Here is a 21,168-nt window from a genome sequence, read left to right as displayed (position 1 = left end):
CATCAATAATAATACAACAGTAATCCTGGCCTTTGATGTAGAGCCTCAGCACGACGTCGAGACGTCTCAAAGCGCTTAACAGAATATACTGTAAATTTATATGTTTCGTATACAAATACGGTATATTTTGTAATACTTCTATTACAAGTGCAGCGCTTAACATAACATGTAGAAGCAGGAGGAGGCCATTCGGCCCTTCGAGCCTGCCCCGCCATTCAATCATGGCTGATCTTCTAATCTAACTCCAGCTAATAACCTGACGCTGCCTTACCCCCATATCCCTTAATCCCTTTTGCAGTAAGAAATCTATCTATCTCAGTCTTGAATATGTTCAAGGACTGAGCGTCAACAGCCCTTTGGGGTAGTGAGTTCCATACATTCACTGCCCTTTGAGTGAAGAAGTTCTTCCTCAACTCAGTGCGAAAGGGCTGGCCTCTGATTTTAAGGTTGTGATCCCTGGTTTTAGTTTCTCCAACCGGGGGACACAATCTCCCACTATCTACTCGATCATTGCCCTTTGATGATCTTATAGGTTTCTATAAGATCCCCTCGAATTCTTCTATATTCTAGAGAATATAGGCCCAAATTGGTCAGCCTATCCTCATAACTCAACCCCTTCATCCCTGGTGCTAACCGAGTAAATCTACGCTGCACCCCCTCCAAGGCAAGTACATCCTTCCTTAAATGAGGAGACCAAAACTGCACACAGTATTCCAGGTGTGGTCTCACAGGGCCCTATACAGTTGCAGCAAGAATTCCCGACTCTTATACTCTAATCCTTTCATAATGAATGCTAACATACCGTTTGCCTTCCTAATTGCTGCTGCACCTGCAGACTAACTTTCTGTGATTGGTGTACAAGGACACCCGAGTCCCTCTGGACACTAACACATTCCAATCTCTCCCCTTCTAAACAACAACCCGCTCTACTGTTTTTACTACCTAGGTGGATGACTTCGCACTTCCCTACATTATACTTCAAAAAATACTCTTACCACATTGTTGAGACGTTTTAAAAGCGCTTCACGGGAATTTTATTACAGAGTGTAGTGACTGTGTATTTTTGGCGAACGCGGCAGCCAATTTGCGCATGGCTTCCTCCCGCAAACACCCATGGAGCGAACGACCAATTTCACCTGGGGGATAGTCTATAGGCCAGGATACTAGGATGGCTCATCGAGACTTCTCAAAGCGCTTCACAAGATATAGTGTAAATTGGATTGTTGACGATTGCACCCAGCGGTGTCCCGCAAACAGCCATGGAGTGAGTGAATTTATTTGGGGGATTGTTGGGTCAGGACACTGGGCGAAACAGCGTTGTTAAGTCGACTGACAGATCGCTTTTCCAGCGGTAATGATCCCTCCAAAAACCAAATAATAATAATAATAATCTGGTCACTCAAACCACCACCATGCGCGGGACGCCGCCGTGCTGTGCGAAAATTGGCCGCCGCGTTTCGCCCGCAAAATACGCAGTCACTTCACTTGATAGCACAACTCCCGGGGAGCGCTTCGAGACGGCTCGGAGACGTGATAAGGGGCGGCATCGAATGCCAGGGTTATTATCGTCGTCGTTATTATTATGATCATTCTGTGGCGCTTGAATTTGGTTGGGTGGCCGGTATTTTTTCCCCCCACCCGATCGCTCAGCCCCCTTTTACGCGGTGTCGAAAAGCCTCGCCGCGCGGAGAGACGCGATGAGGCGCGACAGGAAAAGGCAATCATCATCATCATCATCACCATCATTATTATTATTATCATTATTATCAAGGAGTCCTGTAGCTCAGTGGTTAGAGCACTCGCTTTGCAAGCGAGAGACCTGAGTTCAATTCCAGGCAGAGGGCGAAACCTCGGGCAAGTTTCCTTACTCCACACAGAGCCTAACAATAATCCCTCCAAAACCAAAAACAATAATAAATTGGTCATTTTCAATCCACGACTGTTTGTGGGACATTGCTGTGCGCAATTGGCTGCCGCGTTCGCCCACAAATACACAGTCAATTCACTTCACAGTGTGTTCTGTGAAGCGCTTTGGGACGTCCTCCCGACGTGAAAAGCGCTATATCAAATGCGAGGATTAGTATTATTATTATTATTATTATACAGTGGTGGGGGAGGGGAAGGGAGGGGGGGGGGAGGAACCGTCACCGCGCAGGCGCGTGGCCGCAAGGGACGGCGGGATACCGCGCAGTCCTCCCGCCGCCGCCGCCAGCAGCAGCGCGCGGGGAGAGAGAGAGAGTCAGTCAGTCAGTCAGTCAGCGCCTCCCTCCCTCCCGCCCGCCCGCCGGCAGCTCCGGCCGCCATTAAATGACCTGAAAAATAATTATAATCTTTTTTTTCTCTCTCTCTCCTCTCTCTTTTTTTTCCTCTCTCTCTCTCTCTCTCTCTCTCTTTATTCTCTTCTCTCCTGTCTTGTGTGTATTCGAATGCCTTAGGTACCCGAAGGGAAACGGCGGAGAGAAAAGATACATATTAATTGCAACACAGATATATATATATTTCACCTTCACCGAAGAAGAAGAGGAAGACGACGACGAAAAAAAAAAAAAATATATATATATATATCGTCGACGCCCGGAGCGGAGGAAGGAGGAGAGGGCGCGCGGGGCCCGGAGTTACGGTTTTCTTATTTTTTTAAAAAAAAGACCGACCGAGAGAGAGAGAGAGAAAAAAAAAGAGAGAGACATTAAAGCGGGAAGAGAAGAAGGAAGGAAGGAAAGAAGGAAGAAAAGAGGAGTACAGCTATATTTTTGGATTTTTTTTTGAACGATGGCGACGGACGTTATCCAAGTGACCAACGTGTCGCCCAGCGCCACCTCGGAACAGATGAAAACGCTCTTCACTTTCCTGGGTAAAATAGACGAGCTGCGGCTCTTCCCCTCAGAGTGAGTATCTCTCGCTATTCTCTCTCACTCAGTGCATTACATGAATTTAATTTAAAGTACGTGCGAGGCTTTTGTGTGTGTGTGTATGTGTGTCTGCGCGCGCGCGAAAATAAATCGTCTCCAAACTACCAGTCAGGCCTCGTGGCCTCGACGGAATGGGAGGCCTCGACAGACGGATTAAAATAATATCTATAGAGAGAGAGAGAGAGAGCTCTCCATTCCCCCCCTTCTCTCGCTCTTTTTTTTTTGAGGTGAAAAGCGTCTCTTTTGCTGAACCTTTTTTTTAAAAAACAAAACGTAAACCGAGGTTTTTAATCAAATACATAAAACGTGTGTATGTGTGTATATCTCTCTCTGTACGCCAGAGCTTTTTTTTTAAAAAAAAGAGGTTGGAGGTGGTACGTTAAGTCAACTGAACAAAGAGAAGACATTTTATATAATATGTTATATGTGTGTGTGTGTATATATATATATTCTCTCCCCCTCCTCTCTCTCCATAAAAAATGTCGCCTGGTTTCTCTTTGTACAGCTGAGTAACGCGTTGCCTCCTATTGTGTTCGCTGCCTGTTTTTCTTATATTTTTTTAAAGCTCTGGTTTCACACAGGGCTCCCCCTTCTCTTATTAAATACATTTTTTTTAATGTTTCCGTGTTAATTAGGTTATTTAGTGTTAAGAAGGGTAAAAGGAGCATTTTTGTCTCATTTCTCCCCCCCCATCCCTTCCTCTCTCTCCCGTGTGAATTAAAATGGCCGCCACAACTGGAGCTTGTGGCTTCTGGTCGCCACACTCACTGCAAGTCCTTCAACAAGCCGGGGGCTGGGGGTAGGAGAGGCAGGACGATTGGGGGTTAAGACGGGAGGGGAGGGTTAGGAGAGAGGCTTTTGGGGCAAGTGGGGGAAGTGGCAGGAGAGGGAGGTTTGTGGACGAGTGTTGAGGGAGAGATTTTGTGAAGTCAGTAAAACGTATTTGTAAAATGATAAAAAGAATAGTCGAACTGGATTACATAGAGCCTATTTAAGATATGGTGCATCATATCTCTTGCCCACTGCCCACGTCACGTGTCTCTTTTAAAGTGATGGGGCGGGGGTGGGAGAAGTTTATACCTCCACCACCATTTATTTTTGGGAGGGAGGACTGGTTAGATAACGAGATGCGGCTTACAAAAATGATACTGCTTAGACCAATTTTTGCAGGGTTGTGTTTCAGGGCCCAGTTTTTTGTGAACTTGCTCAGTTGTACCGGGCCTCACATAGTGACAAACGTTGAAGATTAGCGCAGGGAGGATGGCGCACAGAATGTGTGAGGTTCAGACATGTTTTCGTGCTTTCAGCCACTATGCCCCAAAACTCAGGAACAATCCCTCTGCCTTGCCCCCTCTCTCTCCTCTTTCAAGTTCCGCTTGAAGACTTTCCTGTTTGACCACACTTACAGACACCTCAGTCAGGCTCCGCTACTGTTAAGAGCTCTGAGGTGCTACCCTGCATGGAGCGTGCTATATAAATGCAAGTTGTTATGTTTATATTTTCTGTGTCCAGAATTCTGTATGTGCGCATACTCCACTTTGAACCTGCACCTGTCCAGATGTGAGATTCCTTTCTGTGTGTGGGGGGGAAGCGGGGAGGGAATCAGTAATGTTAGAATCATAAAAATGGTAGTATGAAATGACCTAAAATGGTGCTAGGTCATTCACCAGAACTTATTGCTGTTTTGTCAATCTGACTGGCAGAATACCACTGGAAAAGGAAGTTGTTACAAAAATCATGCAATTTGGATACTTTGCAATTAATTTTTAAAAATGGATTAAATAAAATTTATTAAATGCATTTTTGGTCAAAACTGGTTGGTGACGATACGTAATGTATTGATGCATTTCTGTTTAAGGAATATATATATACATATATATATGCACACATTATATTTGTCAGATTGGGACAGCTTTTGAGAACTAGCTCATGTCCTACGAAAATCCTTTTGGCCCAGTAAACCTGTGTTGAGTAAAGGTAAATGGATTTTTCATGTCGGGCAAATGGGTGTCAAGACCTCTGAACTTCCCATATTGCGGATTGCAAACTCGAAGAGTGAATTCAAATTCTTTCTAAAGTTGGATATAACAGTAGGTTAATAGAAGACTTGTCCTCTTCTCATGTTCATGCATGCGGCCATTTTAAATATGAGCCGTGTTTATAATAGGGTGTTGACTGAAAAATGTGACCACGTGTTAAGATTATCATAGCAGCACAGTGAGGCAGCTCAGAGCAATGATCCAGTGTTGGGCTTAATTTATTTTAAGAAATGCAGAGAAGGAAAATGGTGCAGGCAAAAAGAGATCAAGACTAGAAGAAATGAGACGAGATGAAATAAATCTTGAGAGAAAATAATTAAGTAAATACAATACAAAATACCAGCATGCTACTAATATGGCTTGTTTGTTACTGTTGTGCATTTCATTATCTTTTAGTAAGAAGAAATGAGATCTTGAGTTGGACAAGTAGGGGTACAAATCTCTTTATTGACAATTTTGCATGTTTCAGCATTTTAATATTAATGGAGTTTGTGTCCAGTGTCCTAATATTTAATTTTTTTAAGTGAGTGACAGCAGGTTAATACTGAGTCATTTGACTGTTGAGAGTGATGGGAGAATATGGAGGGAGTTATCCTGAGGTCACAACTATTGCATTCAAAAATGTAATGCTGTATTCTAATCACAACTGTTATATGTTCAATTCCTTCTCATATTGGAGTACCTATTGAAGTAGATTTGTTATAACATTGATGGACCTAAATAGTTTTTCAATGCATTCTAATAAGCGTGGTAATTCTTCATTACTTTTTTTTGACATTTTCATAACTGTAAATGCAGTACAAAATGCCTGCATGCTAATAATATAACTGGTTTACTTTTTGATGCATTATATTTTTTGATTCAATTCAATGCATCTTGGTGAATATTTTTTTTCATAAGTTAAAAGCAGTTATAGTAGGATATTGCTCTTTGAGGCGTGATCTAATGTTGGCTAACTGAATACTGTGTGTTTGTTAGTGAAACCCAGCCATATTATGTATTTCTGGTATCAGATTTTACACACTGCCACTGGGTATAATTACTCAGTTAGGTGTTCATGCATCAGTTGGGTGTTTGGCTGTCAGTTATTTGCACTCAAAAGCCATTGTGTGCTGGTGTGCCACATTAATCAACTTCATTATACAGTGTATATTGGTCAGGAGTTGAGTAACTTTTCCAAAATTATTTGCCAATCAGGAATTTTAACTGTACATATCTGGTGGTGAAACTTGAAGAGCACATATTGTTCTTAAAGGTTTTGCAGAGTACATGAGAATTGACATCAAGCTGAAACCTGTTTTAAATTCAGTTAGTAAACATACACCGCTGCAGTGCTGAGCCATGGAGCTATTCCTCCTTTTTCCAACTCTTTCCCCTGCAAAGAGAAATAAATCTGTCTGAAATACTGCTTTTTTTTAATTCCCCCCCCCCCCCCCCATTGTTTGGTATCACTCGGAAGTAGGGAAACTGGCCTGTGTTTCATCCCTTCCTACACAGCCTGAAATGTTTGTAATTTTTTCTCTTCTTCCCCACCTACCCCCAAGTTTCCTTGTACCAACCACACACCTTTCCCAACTCAGCGGAAATGGGCTGAAGATGATCTTCCTTTGCCTCCGCTTATGGTGCTAATTATTTATCTAGTTGCGCAGGGGCAGCTGGGGTGTGGTGAGTATTCCTTGTTTTGCTTTCTTCCTTTCCCCTCCACCCATAGTGGGGAAATTGCCTGGTCACTACACAGGAACTTGCATAGGCAATTGAGTGCAGGGCAGAATCCTGCCACTGCATGGGCGAAGTGCTGCTCAGAGACCAGTATGCTACCAAACATAATATGGAACCCTTGAAATATAATTCATTTTCAATTCTTTTATTGTATACCGCTTGCCTTTTAGCATACATCTAATTGTATGCATTGATTCCACATGTTCTAATATATTTTCTCTCCCTCCAGTGAATCGCCCTTGCCGGTGACGTCTCGTGTGTGCTTTGTAAAGTTCCATGAAGCTGACTCTGTGGGAGTGGCGCAACATTTGACAAACACAGTCTTCATTGACAGAGCTCTGATAGTAGTACCATACACAGAAGGTTTGTGTTCTTTTTGCGTGGGTGTTTTTTGGTCCTGTTTAACCTCAGTTGTACCCATCAGTGCATTTTTTCAGTAAATTTGCAATGAAGGAGCATGCTAAGTAAGCATTTTAATGTGCTATTGACACATTGACCCTTGGTATACTGCTCATGAACACACACTACAAAAAAGCAACTTGTTAAAGCTGCAGTATATTTTGAGAAACTAAAGAAACCTGCTATAGCCACCCAACTTTAGTTACAGTTGGTTGGCCACAGAAGGTTTCCTAAAAGAAAGATGGTCTCTTAATGCAGGTTCATATCAATTCATTTGTTGAGTCCTTTTAGGAGAGTTCTCATGGTGCTGGCTGTTTTGGGCCATCTCATTTTTTTTATTTATGTATTAAGATAACTTGTCATCGTTAAGAGGGTGAGGTGTGTTTGTGGATTATAATGCAGATGATTTTTCATGTACATTGGCTAAGTGGATGAACACATTGTAGGAAAATCTAGAATACTCTCCCTTTCATCAAGATTTATAATTTTCACTTGCTCCCCACACCTGCTCGGCACAGAGTTGTATGTTACATAATTGTTTAATGATGGTGATAAATTCAACCGGGGAGGCTGAGTTTAAATAAGTTTCTTTTTAATACACTGTGGCATTAATATTTGCTTGAGATTTTTTCAGATAGGTTTGGGGCAGACCTTGTATTGTAGTTTAATATTGTTCTAAATCAGGACAACAGATATTTGGCTGCAGCCAAACCTTTTAACCATTTAAAATGGAAAGTCATCAGGATTCAAATGAACTTGGAATTTTTTTTAACTACTTAAGTATGGATGTGCATTCAGAAATATATAAGGAGATCCTCAAAGGAATGTTGTCAATGCAGTACACCAAGGGTTGGGATTGGGATTGGGGGGCGGGTCGCTAGTCTAAAAGGGTAATTTTAAAAGCTGGTTGATCCAGCCTTGTATGTCTGCATTTATGAAGGTGGAGTTATCTATTTATAACCATATTGTTTCATAAAAACTCAGAACATCACTCAAAATAATAAATTCTTCTCTCTTGTTATCTGTGTGTGTGATTTTTATAGTGGAGAAGGCAATTGCAGAGCCCCCTTCCCCGATGACTGAAAAAGTGGGTCCTCTGCAGCGACAGGGGATTCTAGGCAATTTACAAAAGGCCAGCAAGCATAAGCGAGACCCCATGTGTTGTCCTGTTGTCCACTTGTTCTTGTTAACTACCTTTTCTCTTCACTGTTTCTATATTTCTAGGCTTTGATGTTATCCATTTTAGATTGTGTGGAGGGAAGGACTCAGCAGATTAAAGAGGGCAGGCTAAAGATGCAATTTATTTAAAGGGATACGGTGCTATAGAGTAGGTAATTTTGGCACAATTTATTGGATTGTATGGGACGAGAAAGCAACTAATGGAAACAATTTGTTGTATGTCAAATTACAACTGGCAATGCATACACAAAACAACAACGTGTGCGTATGCCAAAATGGCCTGCTTTATGGTATCTGCAATTGCACATTATATTACATTTTAAAAAAAAATACTCGCCAGGCTCCAGACAAGTTAGCCATGAGTTAAGATTTTGCTGCAGAATCGCATTAGATAGTTCCGTGTTTTCAAAAATACATAACTTGGTTTAGTGGAATGTAATGTTCACACTTGAGAGCCTTAACACTAACTCAGGTTTCATTAAAGGGAGGTGCCGCCAAAATAAGCTTTTTCGGTGGTAATACTCTCTTCAAAAAAAAATAAAAAATTTGGTCACTTAATCCACAATGGTTTGTGGGACAATGCTGTGCGCAGTTGGCTGCCACGTTTCGGCCACAAAATATAGTCGGTTCACTTTACAATATATTCTGTGAAGTGCTTTGATGCATTGCTTAAGACATGATAAGGCACTATATCAAATGCAAAGATTATTATTGTTATCTCTGATCTTGTTTGTGAAGCTGGGAATGTGTAAATCTTTTGGTACAAGTGATTGAGAAATGGGGAAGAGTATTATTTCGCAGGCAGTTCTTGTGGCATTTATTGTGTGCTTAATAAATGCACACTTAAGTTTCTGACTTTTCTGGAGTCCAAGGCAGAGTTTTTTTTATTTGCATGCTTTAATTTGCGTGTGTGATCAATGCTGTAATGAAGATCTCGATTAGCTGAGTGCAGAAGGAGAAACACGGTAAGCCAGTAATATGCGCAATAACTTGCCGAGCTTGGAAAAAAAAGGGACTTGCAGCATGTCGGACCTCAGTTTACTGGTATACAATGGCTGTCAATTGTCTTTCATTCTTCTGTCTGTTTTCCTTTTCCCTTTTTTCTCCGCTCTCTTTCCCACCCACCCACCTTCCCTTCTATCAAACAAATTCCTCTTTCATCTTAGTATGAACGTCAGAGGTACTTGTGAACTGCGTAGTGAATTTCATAAAATCATCATTTCTTTTAAGAGACGATCGAGCCTTTAGTTTGAGAGTTGGTAGCATCTCAGTGATGTAAACAACCCGGATAAACGCTATGCTAAGTGCATTCTGTTAATTTTATCAGCACCACTCAGTATAGAAAGTGGAACCATTGCCTTTGTTTAACAGTGGTTTTTCTTTTTTTGTTGTTGTGTTTTACAGTTCTTTTCCCTGGTTCAGCCAGACCTATTTACCAGGCCCTGCTGAAAATACCACCCAACAGTTTTGCCTTCTGCAGCTAATCCAGTTTCTCTTAAGTGCCCTTTACTTGTTGTATGTTTTCTTGCTGAGGTGCTACACAGTATCTTTATACATGCAGTGCTGATAATTGCTATTATCTGTAAAAAAAAAGGATAGAAATGCAGTTGGTGTATATATATTTACAGAATGTCACTCTTGATTACGGGGGCATTGGGGCACAGTGGCAAATTGCTATCTAGTAACATTGCAAAAAGAAGTGGTTCACTTACACAAAAAAANGTAGCATTTAATATATAATGAGCAGTATGTTTCAGCTTGTTCATAAATTTCTCCTGTCTAATGGTAAGTTCTAAAACAAGTCATAGTGAACTTTTTCATGATTTTGGTCCCTAAATCATAAACTTTTTTTTTGTCTTGTGTATCTTGATTTTTCTGTGTGCTTTATAGTGAAGCAGCCGACACGAGTCGCTTGTTCATAAAACATCTTTTGAAAAGTTGAGAGCACAACCCCTGGAGAACCGACTGTGCTTGCTTACGTTTGGTTCATGACTAAAAAATCGAGTACAGGTGATAATATCTTGGCAGTGTTACGAACAAAGTAGTGTGTATTGTGATATATATTTATCTTTTTTACTATCGTATATACTGATTTGTAGATTCAGGGCGAAAAAAAGATTGAGATTTACATCTATGACGTTTCGTTCTAAAACTAAAAGGTTTCAGTTGTAATTAGTAAAACATAACTCTATTTTAGCAAGATTTAAGTGTACTTTCTACAAGCTAAGGTGATGAAAGCAGTGAGACCTTGTTTTTTTTTGCTGGGTGTATGTTTGTGTGTTTCTTGACTTGTGTGGATTTGTTCTAATACAGATTTTGATTTTTCTGCAGGAGTCATTCCTGATGAGGCTAAGGCTTTGTCTCTCTTGGCACCGGCTAACGCTGTGGCAGGTTTGCTGCCTGGAGCAGGACTTTTACCCACACCAAATCCACTGACATCAGTAAGTAAAGGCTTCTCTACATATCGTGCTTTTTTTAAAATAGAGTGGTTCTGATAGGGCAAGGGCGGGCGTTCAGGGTGAGGAGCTAATCAAGTTGTATGGAGTCCTATAGTGTTGTTAGAGCACTCGACCCGCAGACAAGGGGACCCGGGGTGAAACCTTAGTCAAGTTTTCTTACTTCACACATCTCTGTTTACCTCGCAGTAAGTAGGAACCAGGTTGTTAGTCGATTGGCAGATCACTTCTCCGGGGGTACTAATCCCTTACAAAAATAATAATTGATCATGACTGTTTGTGGAACACTGCTGAGCGCAATTTCTGCCACGTTTCATCCACAAAATATACAGTCATTTCACTTTATAGTGTATTCTGTGAAGCGCTTTGACAAGTCTTGCAGATGTGACAAGGAGCTATATCGAATGCAAGGATAAGGGAAAGGTGATCTGGGTTTAATGTGGATGGACATTAGTATTCAACTGCAAAACCAAAAACAATAATAAATTGGTCATTTTCAATCTACAAGAGTTTGTGGGACATTGCTGTGCGCAATTGGCTGCCACGTTCGCCCACAAATATACAGTCAATTCACTTTACAGTGTGTTCTGTGAAGCGCTTTGGGATGTCCTCCCGACGTGAAAAGCGCTATATCAAATGCAAGGATTATTATTATTGTTGGAGGGATTATTATTAGGCTCTGTGTGGAGTAAGGAAACTTGCCCAAGGTTTCGCCCTCTGCCTGGAATTAAACTCAAGTCTCTCGCTTGAAAAGCGAGTGCTCTAACCACTGAGCTACAGGACTCCACGAGTCAAACGCCCACAAGTTAAACTATTGGGCGTGCAAGGATATTGTCACTCGATTAGAATAGTCTCGCCGTAGAGAAATGTTCGTTGACAAATGTTTATTGATACAATTGCTGACTTCTGTCTGCTTTGGGGAATAAATGATATTTTGCCCATTTATTGCAGCAATTTCTACTAAATTTGCAGAATATTAATTCAAGATATTCTGCAGTCACTGCTTTTCAATGAACTAAATCCAAGCCACTCATGAAGTGCCTTTGCTCAAACTCCCTGTAATCTAAACTCCAAGTCATGCATTTATTTGTATGTTCTATAATTTGGTGTCTTCTAGTGCATTCCGTTACAGATGGGTTGATTGGAATTAGATGCGATTTCAGGTTGAATTTGATCTGTAGTTAATTAATTTCCTTGAGCATTTGAGGGAATAGGAAGTCATCCAAATTGACTGAAGTGGTAATACTGTATCAATAGATTGTGGGTATGTTTTATGTTCACCCGTCAGGCATCAAACCCCACTGCCCTGCGTTTGCGTCATAGCTCATCCAGAACTCTGCAGCTCGTATCCTCTCCCGCTCCAGGCTCCGTGACCCCATCATCCCCACCCTCGCCCAGCTCCAATGGCTCCCCATCCCCCAGAGGATAGAGTTCGAAATCCTTGTTCTTGCCTTGAAGACTCTCAACAGCCTTGCCCCTCCCTACCTCTGCAACCTGCTGACCCCATATCAACCTGTCTGCTCCCCCTGTTCAGGAGGCTCTAGACTGCTCCATGTCCCTTGTCCTGCCTACCCCATCATCGGCAGCCGGGCTTTCTGCCTCCATCCCACATTCCCTTTGCCTCAGTTCCTCCTTTGCCTCCTTCAAGGCGCATCTCAAAATCCTTCGGCCACCCTTCCTGCCCTATCCTGACCCCCAGCCTGACTGACAGTCCAGTGCCTTGTGACGATCTCCCAACGTGAAAGACGCTATAAAAATGTAATCTTGTATTGTATAGCAGTTCAGCAAATACATACCTAAAACTCCTAATAAAAGTGAAAACTATTAGAATGATAGAAAAATAAAATAAACAATAGAAAAGTTATTTCACCCATAAGATAGAAAGTCAATTCACTTTAGAGTATATTCTGTGAAGAACTTAAGAGATGTCTCGATGACGCGATAAAGTGCAAGTAGTATTATTATTATTATTCCATCATTTCCATTACAATTCTGTACAGTTAAATATTTTAGGGATTTGTCTTTTTTAACCAGCTGGCCGGTGTGCCTTTGGCTGCTACACTGGGAAATGTTAATCCTGGGCTCGACCCTACCCTTGCTGCTCTCGGACTGCCAGGATCCAACTTGAATTCACAGGTAAGTAGCGGCTTTACTAACCCCCCCCCCCCCCCTTCTCTCTCTTTAATTTCACCTGAATAAAGCCCGTCTTTGACAGCGCCTGTTGCCACTCCCTCCGCCTCCGCCCTTGCTTTGGCATCAGTCCTCGTCTTAAACTTTGCATGATGCATTGTAATGTGACCACCATCCACCCCTCCTAATTCCAAGTCCCTGATGTGAAAGCCGCTATGCAAATGTAATTTGTTGTTGTGAAGGTCGCTGTGAAAATGTAGAATTTGTTTTCTTTGCATTGGGGTGTTTGGCAACAATAAGGACTTGCATTTATACAGCACCTTCGGCTTTAAACAAAATTTCCAGAAGCACTTTACCAACTAAAATCCCTTAGTGATTAAGTGAATCTCAATACACAGGCACACTCCGACAAAGACAGGCAACGCCGGATAAACCATATTGAAATAAACACACTTTTAATTAGAGGTAAATTTGGGGATAAAGAGGGATAGATGTATAAGCCAGAATACCTGGAGAAAATCTCCCAAGTGAAGTCGTTTTGACAATTGCTGCTTTTTAATAGGCACATCATTGTTCCTTCTCTTAGGTTACAGCGGATCAGCTTCTAAAACTCATCACTCAAGTTGATCCAAAGTAAGTTACCTACACGTTTGCTTCTTTGAGGTGAGAGTGGGCATTAAATGTTATCTCTGCAAACCAGTCATGAGTTGGATAGTTCATTGTGTAGGTCATTTAGGACACTTGACCTGATCTGTTCTGTCAAACTTTTAGATGTGGTGTGGGCTTCATTCAGGACAATAATATTTTGATTAGACTGGAGCAGTTTTGATGGCAATGATGTTATGCAACTCGATGAGGTGGTTGTAGATGGCCAACCAGCTATATGGATTTTGCTCCAGTGCCCTTCTTACCAGAAGCTGTTTTTTCCCCTTAATTATGTAATAAATTAACTGATTGTCCAGCGCCTTGGGACATCCTCCCGACGTGAAAGGCGCTATACAAATATAATTTTGTTGTAATCACAATGTAATAACATCTAATATTCTAGTGAAGAGGCTGCTTTTGGCTTAAAATAAGGCTGATTGAGACCCAAACAGATTTATTACATCTTCAACATAAGGTCAGTTGGTCTCGGAGATGCTACCCTGTGTGGAGGGCACTATATAAAGTGCAAGTTGTTGTTGGTCAAGGACTGTTTGCTGACCAAACTGCTGGGCAAGTCTTGTCCTGTGGCTCAGCTGTAATGCTACTTCAGCAAGAAGTGATGTGGGTGCCAGTGTGAGGTTTCACTCCCCAGGAGATGCACAATGTCTCATTTCATCATTAAAAAGAGTGGAATAGAAACACAAGCGGGGTGTGCTCACTGGTGTACAGCTAGTAGTGGCTTTTGCTGGAGGACAGGATAGCTCCTTATTGTTTGCCCCAAAACTGGTTAGGGAAGTTTCTTCTTGAATAGTTTCCATTTTATTTAGGGAAGTTTCTTGTTGAGTTAGATGGAAGGACCGTTTTCTCAAGTATTTATTTATGGAAGTAAAAACTTTGGGATAAGCCTTTTGCTAATGGATGGGTTCATTGAATTCAAGCCATTCTTGCATAAGCAATAGACAGTGTGTGGGCATGTGCTGCCAATAGATAGCAGAGTAATCTGCGTGTTTAGAATCAAATGGGCTTTTGTGCCGGTGACTCATGCTGCTGGGCTGGGAGTTGTTTACTTTTTTGGCACATTTGTGTATGAATGAATATATCAGTAGTTCTACAATTTTTTTTCCATCAACAAAATCAATATTAAATACATAGGAATAATCTTCTGGCCTTTTGTGGTAAGTGTTTATGCTGAAGGGTCTGTGCGATCTTTCTCCAGGTTAAACCATGCTGCTGGCACCATCGTGAGTCCAGCTCTCAAGTCTGACACCTCCTCGAAGGACATTGAAGAAGCAATGAAGAGAGTCAAAGAAGCACAGTCACTGATCTCAGCAGCCATAGAGACAGGTATTGCATCCACCTTGATGTAACTTCCATTCACACAACGATTTGTATTAAAGGGGTAATATTGAGCTGAAATAGTGGGGTAAACACTTTATAAATCACTGGTACGACCGCACTTGGAATACTGCGTGCAACATAAAAAGGATATTGCAGCAATTGAGAGGAAACGGAGTTCAACCAAAATGATTGAGGGGATAGAGGGACCAGATTACCAGGAGCGATTAGATGAACTGGGCATGTTCACACTGGAGAAGGGAAGGTTGAGGTGATATGATTACAGTCTTTAAGATTCTAAAAGGAACAGATAATGTGGACCATAATAAGCTATTTTATCTTGTACTGTAGTACTGTACTGTAGTATCTCGAGTCCTGTAGCTCAGTGGTTAGAGCACTCGCTTTGCCAATGAGAGACCTGAGTTCAATTCCAGGCATAGGGCGAAACCTTGGGCAAGTTTCCTTACTCCACACAGAGCCTAATAATAATCCCTCCAAAACCAAAAACAATAATAAATTGGGTAATTTTCAATCTACGACTGTTTGTGGGACATTGTTGTGCGCAATTGGCTGCCGCGTTCGCCCACAAATATACAGTCAATTCACTTTACAGTGTGTTCTGTGAAGAGCTTTGGGACGTCCTCCCGACGTGAAAAGCGCTACATCAAATGCAAGGATTATTATTATTATTACTGAACAGTAGAACCGGAGGACACGGCCTGCGATTGAAGGGCGGTGCAAATTCATTACAAATCTGCGGAAACACTACAGTGAGCGAGTAGTAAACATGTGGAACACGCTCCCTAGGGACAGTGGAAGCCGAAAGTTGTTTATTTCAAGAACAGATTAGATAAATTTCTGCTAGAGAATAATATCTTGGGATACAGTATATATAGTTTGGGACATAACGTGTCATGTTAAAGTGAATGGCGGGATGGTGGAAGGTGAACGGGATGGATCCTGGTCTTCGACCGCTTAGCAAATTTCTATGTTCCTATTTTGATGCTGCGTCACTGTGCCTCACCTTAATTGGGTCAGTGTTCATAAATGTCTGCTTTTATGATTCAGACAAAAAGGAGGAGAAAAGGAAGCACTCGAGATCCAGATCGCGTTCACGCAGGCGAAGGACTCGGTCCCGATCAAGACACAGGTAAGATCCAGAGTTACCTTGTCCTCATTCAGTGAAGGCGTGAGGTTTTACACAACTCTTGTGGCCTTCACATTAAGTTGAGTAACCAGAGCAGTGTCTGGATGATAGTTTCAAAGATGTTGTAGCAGTAAGCATTATTATTATTTAGGTCGGGAAGACATTTCGAGTTGCTGGCCAGTCTAGAGTTTGCAGTACAGTAATAATTTTTGCATTTAATATAGCGCCTTATCACAATGTTGCGATGTCTCAAAGCACTTTGCAGAATGTATTATGTGAATTGAAATTGACTGTACATAATGTGGGTGAAATGCGGCCACCAATTACGGACGGCAGTGTCCCACAAACAGTTGTAGATCAAGTGACCATATTTTTGAAGGTTTTTTTATTATTTTCAAATCCCATCATGAATTGATCCATTCAATGAAACTTTTCAGTAATGAGGAAAAGCTTTTATTAAGTGGATAATAATAATCCTTGCATTTAATATAGCGCTTTTCACATCTTTGAGACGTCTCAAAGCGCTTCACAGAATATACTGCAAAGTGTATTGACTGTATATATTTGTGGGCGAAACTTGGCAGCCAATTGTGCACAGCAGTGTCCCACAAACAGTCGTGGATTGCGTGACCATATTATTTTTTTCTTGAAGGATTATTATTGTTTTTTCCTCATTGTTTTCTGTTCCTGGTCATGATGCAGTATTGCCAGTATTACCCTTTGTTTGCACGGCCTGTGAATGTTTTAGAATCTGTTTGCATAATTTATTGTATGTTTCTCAAGTGATTAAATATTGATGTGGTTTATTGAAACAATTAAAGATTCAGCAACACAGCATAAAGCAATGTTTGGGGACATGGAGTAATTAACGTTCATGGGCATAACCACACAATGCTTTTCCCAGGCGTTCTAGGAGCAGGTCTAGACGTCGTTCACACTCGAAGTCCAGGAGCAGACGGCGATCACGAAGCCCGAGGCGACGGAGGTCCCGTTCCAGGGAACGGAGGAGATCCCGAAGCATATCCAAACCTAGGTCTGCTCTCTCTGTTTCTTTCTCTCCCCATCCCTATCTCCTCTCCCCGTTCCCCCCTTTCTATCTCACTTCTCTTCTCCCCTCTCCCCCATCTCCTCCCATTCCCCCCCCCCACTTACTCTCACCATCTCATATTAAGCAAAAATTATGTTACGTTGACTAGATTGACGATTGTGGCAATATGGTTCATTTTCACATGTGTGCATTTTTGCTAAGTGTGAATTCTCTGTTTCTTAGGGAGAAAAAGAAGGAGGAAAAGAAAAGATCCAAAACTCCCCCCAAAAGCTACAGCACAACCAGACGCTCCCGGAGCACAAGCAGGTACAGCTGCTCCTGGAGGGTGGGGGGGAGAAAGGCAGAGAGCAAAGAGGCGGGGGAGGAGGAATCCTAAATAAAATAATAATAATCCTTGCATTTGATAATAGCACTTTATCATATTGACAACGTCTCAAAGTGATCACAGAATATACTGTAAAGTATATTTGTGGGCAAAATATGGCGGCCAATTGCGCACAGCATTGTCCCAACAGACAGTTGTGTGTTGCGTGACCAAATTATTATTACAACCAGGTTCCTACTTACTCCTAGGTAAACAGAGTAAGGAAACTTGCCCAATGTTTCGCCCTGCTTTTTTTTTACCCGAGAGACCAGGGAATAGCGGCTGACAGATTATTATCCTGTGGTGGTGTGGAGGCCTTGCAGTGAGCCTGTGGGAGAGTGGTTTAAATGATTGTTCAAGCCAACTTCGTAAACTTTTGTGATCAATCCATTCTCTTGGAAGCAGTCTCTTGTACTCTCCTCCGGTGAGAGCTTCCGTGTAGTAACAAAAATAATAATAAATCAGCCTTGCATTTGATATAGTGCTTTAATCACATCTTTGAGATGTCGCAAAGTACTTCAGACTATGCTGTAATATGAATTGACTGTCTTATTTTGTGGCCGCATCACCACAGCAGTGTACCACTCTATTGTAGCAGTGCAATTCCTTTTCAGTGAAAGTGATAATGACTGGAGCTTTGAGACTGTTCCCAGTTCAGCTCCCCATATTTTCTATGTAAAACCTGAATTCAGTTGCTTTTGGCCAACTCCAAACAGTTCCAAGTAAAATAGTTCCAGATCGTATCTGATCAACTGTTTTTAATTTTTTTTTAAACGGGGGAGAAAAGTCAGGGTATAGTCTAGGATTCCCTGCTGGGTGATTGCTTAGTTACTGTTTAATTTTCATGTGAAGTTTCCCCATTGGCTTTGGCAGAGAGCGAAGGCGGAGAAGAAGCCGGAGTATCTCCAGGTCCCCGAAGAAATCACGGTCACCAAAGCGTAAACTGTCCCGGTCACCGTCTCCCCGAAGGTAATTGGCACCATTATTCTTGTATTATTGGTGTCTTTTATTAAACTTCCTTGTGGTTTCCGGTGGCAGGCTGCCTGGTTTCTATTCTGCTGCAAATCGGCGTTTGGTATTCATTGGTATTAGAGTCCGGCATTGGTCACAAATGCCAAGTTGGTAACATTTCAAAAAGGGCTGAGCAGTGTAAACCCCACACTGGAGGATCACTGTCTAAATGTCCACCAACTCCACTGGAAGCCGGGTTTGAATCGAGATGGAGATTGATTATCCTTACATGTTTAATCCAGAGCCTTTCACGTCTGGAGGGTGTCTCAAAAGTGCTTCGTGGGATTTGTGTAAAGTGTAGTCACTGTGCATTTTGGAGGTGAACAATACAGCTAGTTTGCAGTTTGTGTCTGACACTTAATTTCACGATCCTCGCACTTGTTTTCAAATCCGTTTATGCCCTGGCACCTCCCTACCTCTCTGACCTGCTCACCCATTGCCTCATCCTTGTCCCTCGTGCGCTCCGTTCCACCATTGGTGGCCGTGCTTTCTAACCCATCAAAACTCTGCAACCCTCCCTCTGCCTTGCCCCTCTTTGACCATGCCTGCGACTCAGCGTTGAAAGTGCCCTGGGACACTACCCCGCGTGAGGGGCCCTGTGTAAATGCAACTTGTAGTTGTTCTGCGGCTCTTGTGCCAAGCGTTGGTGCTCCTCTTTACTGTGCATCTCTGACCTGATTTGTGTTGAGCTGATGTTGGCCTGCTCTGACCTGGAAGCTGTCGATGTTTTGCAAACTCGGGGCATTTCCGTCTTTCAGGCACAAGAAAGAAAAGAAGAAGGACAAAGACCGAGACCGGAGCAGGGACGCGGATGAGAGGGAACGATCCACTAGCAAAAAGAAGAAGAGCAAAGACAAAGAGCGAGAGAAGGAAAGGGAAAAAAAGGCAGAGAGTGAAAAGGGAGATGTAAAGGTAAACTTGGAAATGTAGAGTTAATAGTAGCAACAAAAAAAAACATGTAAAATCTCTACATTTCTGTCCCAGTTTTGCCGTAGTGCACGTGTACGTTAGCTAGCTGAATAGGAACTATTACTGCAGCTACAATATTAACTAAGGTGATTCCATGCGGATTGACCTGTCCCATTATTGTACTTGGAGCAATATTCAACCTTTCCTATTCATACAGGTTACAAGAGATTATGATGAAGAGGAACAAGGCTACGACAGTGAAAAAGAGAGAAAGGAGGAGCGGAGGAGGGGTTCTGACTCGGGGATGTCACCTAAACTGAAAGAGTTAGCGCAAGGAAGTGATAAGGCCAACACAGAGAGTGGAAGAGAATCAAAGGTCAATGGTGACGACCATCATGAGGAAGACATGGACATGAGTGAATAAATTTAGTAGGAGCTGATTTATATATTCCTAATGTCAAGTGATTCTCTTTTTAGCAGTGCTTTCTCTCTCTCTCTCTCTCTGTCGGGATTAAAGTGTCGCTCGCCCTTCCTTCTATTATATTTTCTACAGTTACAGAAGGCGGTGGCACTGACATCTACATGCCTTGTTTGACACAGTTTGTGTAAGAGGGTGGACAGGCGACTTGGTTCAGGAATATCGACAGAGTTTCTGGTAACATCGGTTTGGTGTGACAGGAAAAGAAGGCTTTTCTGAAATGTTTAATGCAGGGATATATATCCTTTTTTTTGATAAGAATAGGAACCTCAGTCGTGTAATTTGTCTGGAGAATCCACCAATACTGATGTAGATAGTTATCTATCCTCAGCCTTGTGATCTTAGAGATTGAGTTAATGTAGTTCCTGTTTCTTTGGCTTTTCTTAGTTAAGTGGCGTTTTGTCTGCTTTTTGTATGTAGCTCTACTGGATAATGTACTTCAATATTCCCTGATTACTCGTGTTATCGCCTGCCCACTGCTCTCTCAAACCCCCAGGGCAAGTGCACAAACTGGACTTCACGTACAAAATATTGAGGCAAAATTAGTTTTCTTTTCCTGGATACTGGCAAGTTACGAAAATGTCTTTGTCAGTTTGTAGTGGGCTGCAGTAAGTGCCATGGTCTTGTACAGTTTGACAATGAATTTCTGTTTTACATGTGGACAGCTTTGATAATAAAAGCTATTTTAAAAGCCTTGTTCAGAGGATTCTGCTTGTTCATTTTCGTCAAGCTGTTTTTTAGCTAGATCTCCGCACGCAGAGTGTTGGATGTTTTGACAAAAAAAAAAGGCCCGAGTTAAAATGTAAGAGACGTTTTGTGATACAAGATTAATTGTAGAAACTGCTGTGAAAGATGAATTGAACAATTTTCATGTTTAAAACCAGTTATAAATAAAGGTTTTTGTTTTAATGGATTTGATTTTCCTCCTGCTCCTGTTTTGTTGACTTCTATTGATACAGACGCTCAGCAAAGATGGCTGTGCTCCAGGCACCCCTGCCAGCCAAGGGAAACTAGACCTCCATCCCAGTCCCTTTCCCTTGCTCCCCCCCCCACTGTCTCCTTCAAGGCCAGTCTCTCAGACCGCCCCTCAGTCACGCTCCTACCCCAATCCTCCCTGCCCTCCACCCGACTGTCCAGTGCTTTTTGGACATCTTCCTGGCGTGAAAGGTGGCTGTAAAATGTAATTTGTTGTTTCTGTCCACATGTGGTACAGCAGAAGCTTTGAGCTACAGCTCTCGGGTAAAGCACGTCAGGAGACATACCAGGAATTTACACCTCCAAACGTCCTCCCTCGAAAGTTATGTTCATTAGTAATTTATACACGTCGGCTCTTTGGAGGTTTTAACAGTAGTGCATTGAATTGAGCCCTACAGCCATAGGGAGCCCACCCTCCCACATTT

General features: G+C 42.1%; 1 protein-coding gene across 5 annotated transcripts; it reads left to right on the top strand.

The window, feature by feature from the left end:
- Positions 1 to 2,719: 2,719 nt before the first annotated feature.
- On the top strand, positions 2,720 to 20,681 carry srsf11 (serine and arginine rich splicing factor 11). 5 transcript variants are annotated; one of them, XM_007909438.2, is made up of 12 exons: positions 2,720 to 2,885; positions 6,897 to 7,030; positions 10,577 to 10,686; positions 12,736 to 12,837; positions 13,418 to 13,464; positions 14,693 to 14,820; positions 15,880 to 15,961; positions 16,863 to 16,991; positions 17,229 to 17,312; positions 18,244 to 18,339; positions 19,140 to 19,293; positions 19,508 to 20,681. In XM_007909438.2, exons 1-12 carry the CDS (start codon positions 2,770 to 2,772, stop codon positions 19,712 to 19,714), a joined length of 1,389 nt encoding a protein of 462 aa, XP_007907629.1. In that variant the 5' UTR covers positions 2,720 to 2,769; the 3' UTR covers positions 19,715 to 20,681. The 5 variants fall into 5 exon arrangements, with proteins under 5 accessions (XP_007907629.1, XP_007907627.1, XP_007907628.1 ...); XM_007909436.2 differs by having other exon boundaries at positions 18,223 to 18,339; XM_007909437.2 differs by having other exon boundaries at positions 12,715 to 12,837.
- Positions 20,682 to 21,168: the final 487 nt, after the last annotated feature.

This window comes from Callorhinchus milii, unplaced genomic scaffold, assembly GCF_018977255.1.
Source record: "Callorhinchus milii isolate IMCB2004 unplaced genomic scaffold, IMCB_Cmil_1.0 Scaffold5, whole genome shotgun sequence".
In the NCBI taxonomy this organism is placed as follows: Eukaryota; Metazoa; Chordata; class Chondrichthyes; order Chimaeriformes; family Callorhinchidae; genus Callorhinchus; species Callorhinchus milii.
The sequence above is the reverse complement of the archived record's forward strand: the minus strand, read 5'-3'. Positions and strand labels throughout refer to the sequence as shown.

Bases quoted from the DNA above. Each gene is read 5' to 3' on its own strand.
- srsf11 (XM_007909435.2), top strand. From the start codon at position 2,770: ATGGCGACGGACGTTATCCAAGTGACCAACGTGTCGCCCAGCGCCACC. The intron at 10,687-12,714 runs GTAAGTAAAGGC...TAAATATTTTAG, and splicing joins CACCAAATCCACTGACATCA to GGATTTGTCTTTTTTAACCA. The intron at 15,962-16,862 runs GTAAGATCCAGA...TGCTTTTCCCAG, and splicing joins CGGTCCCGATCAAGACACAG to GCGTTCTAGGAGCAGGTCTA.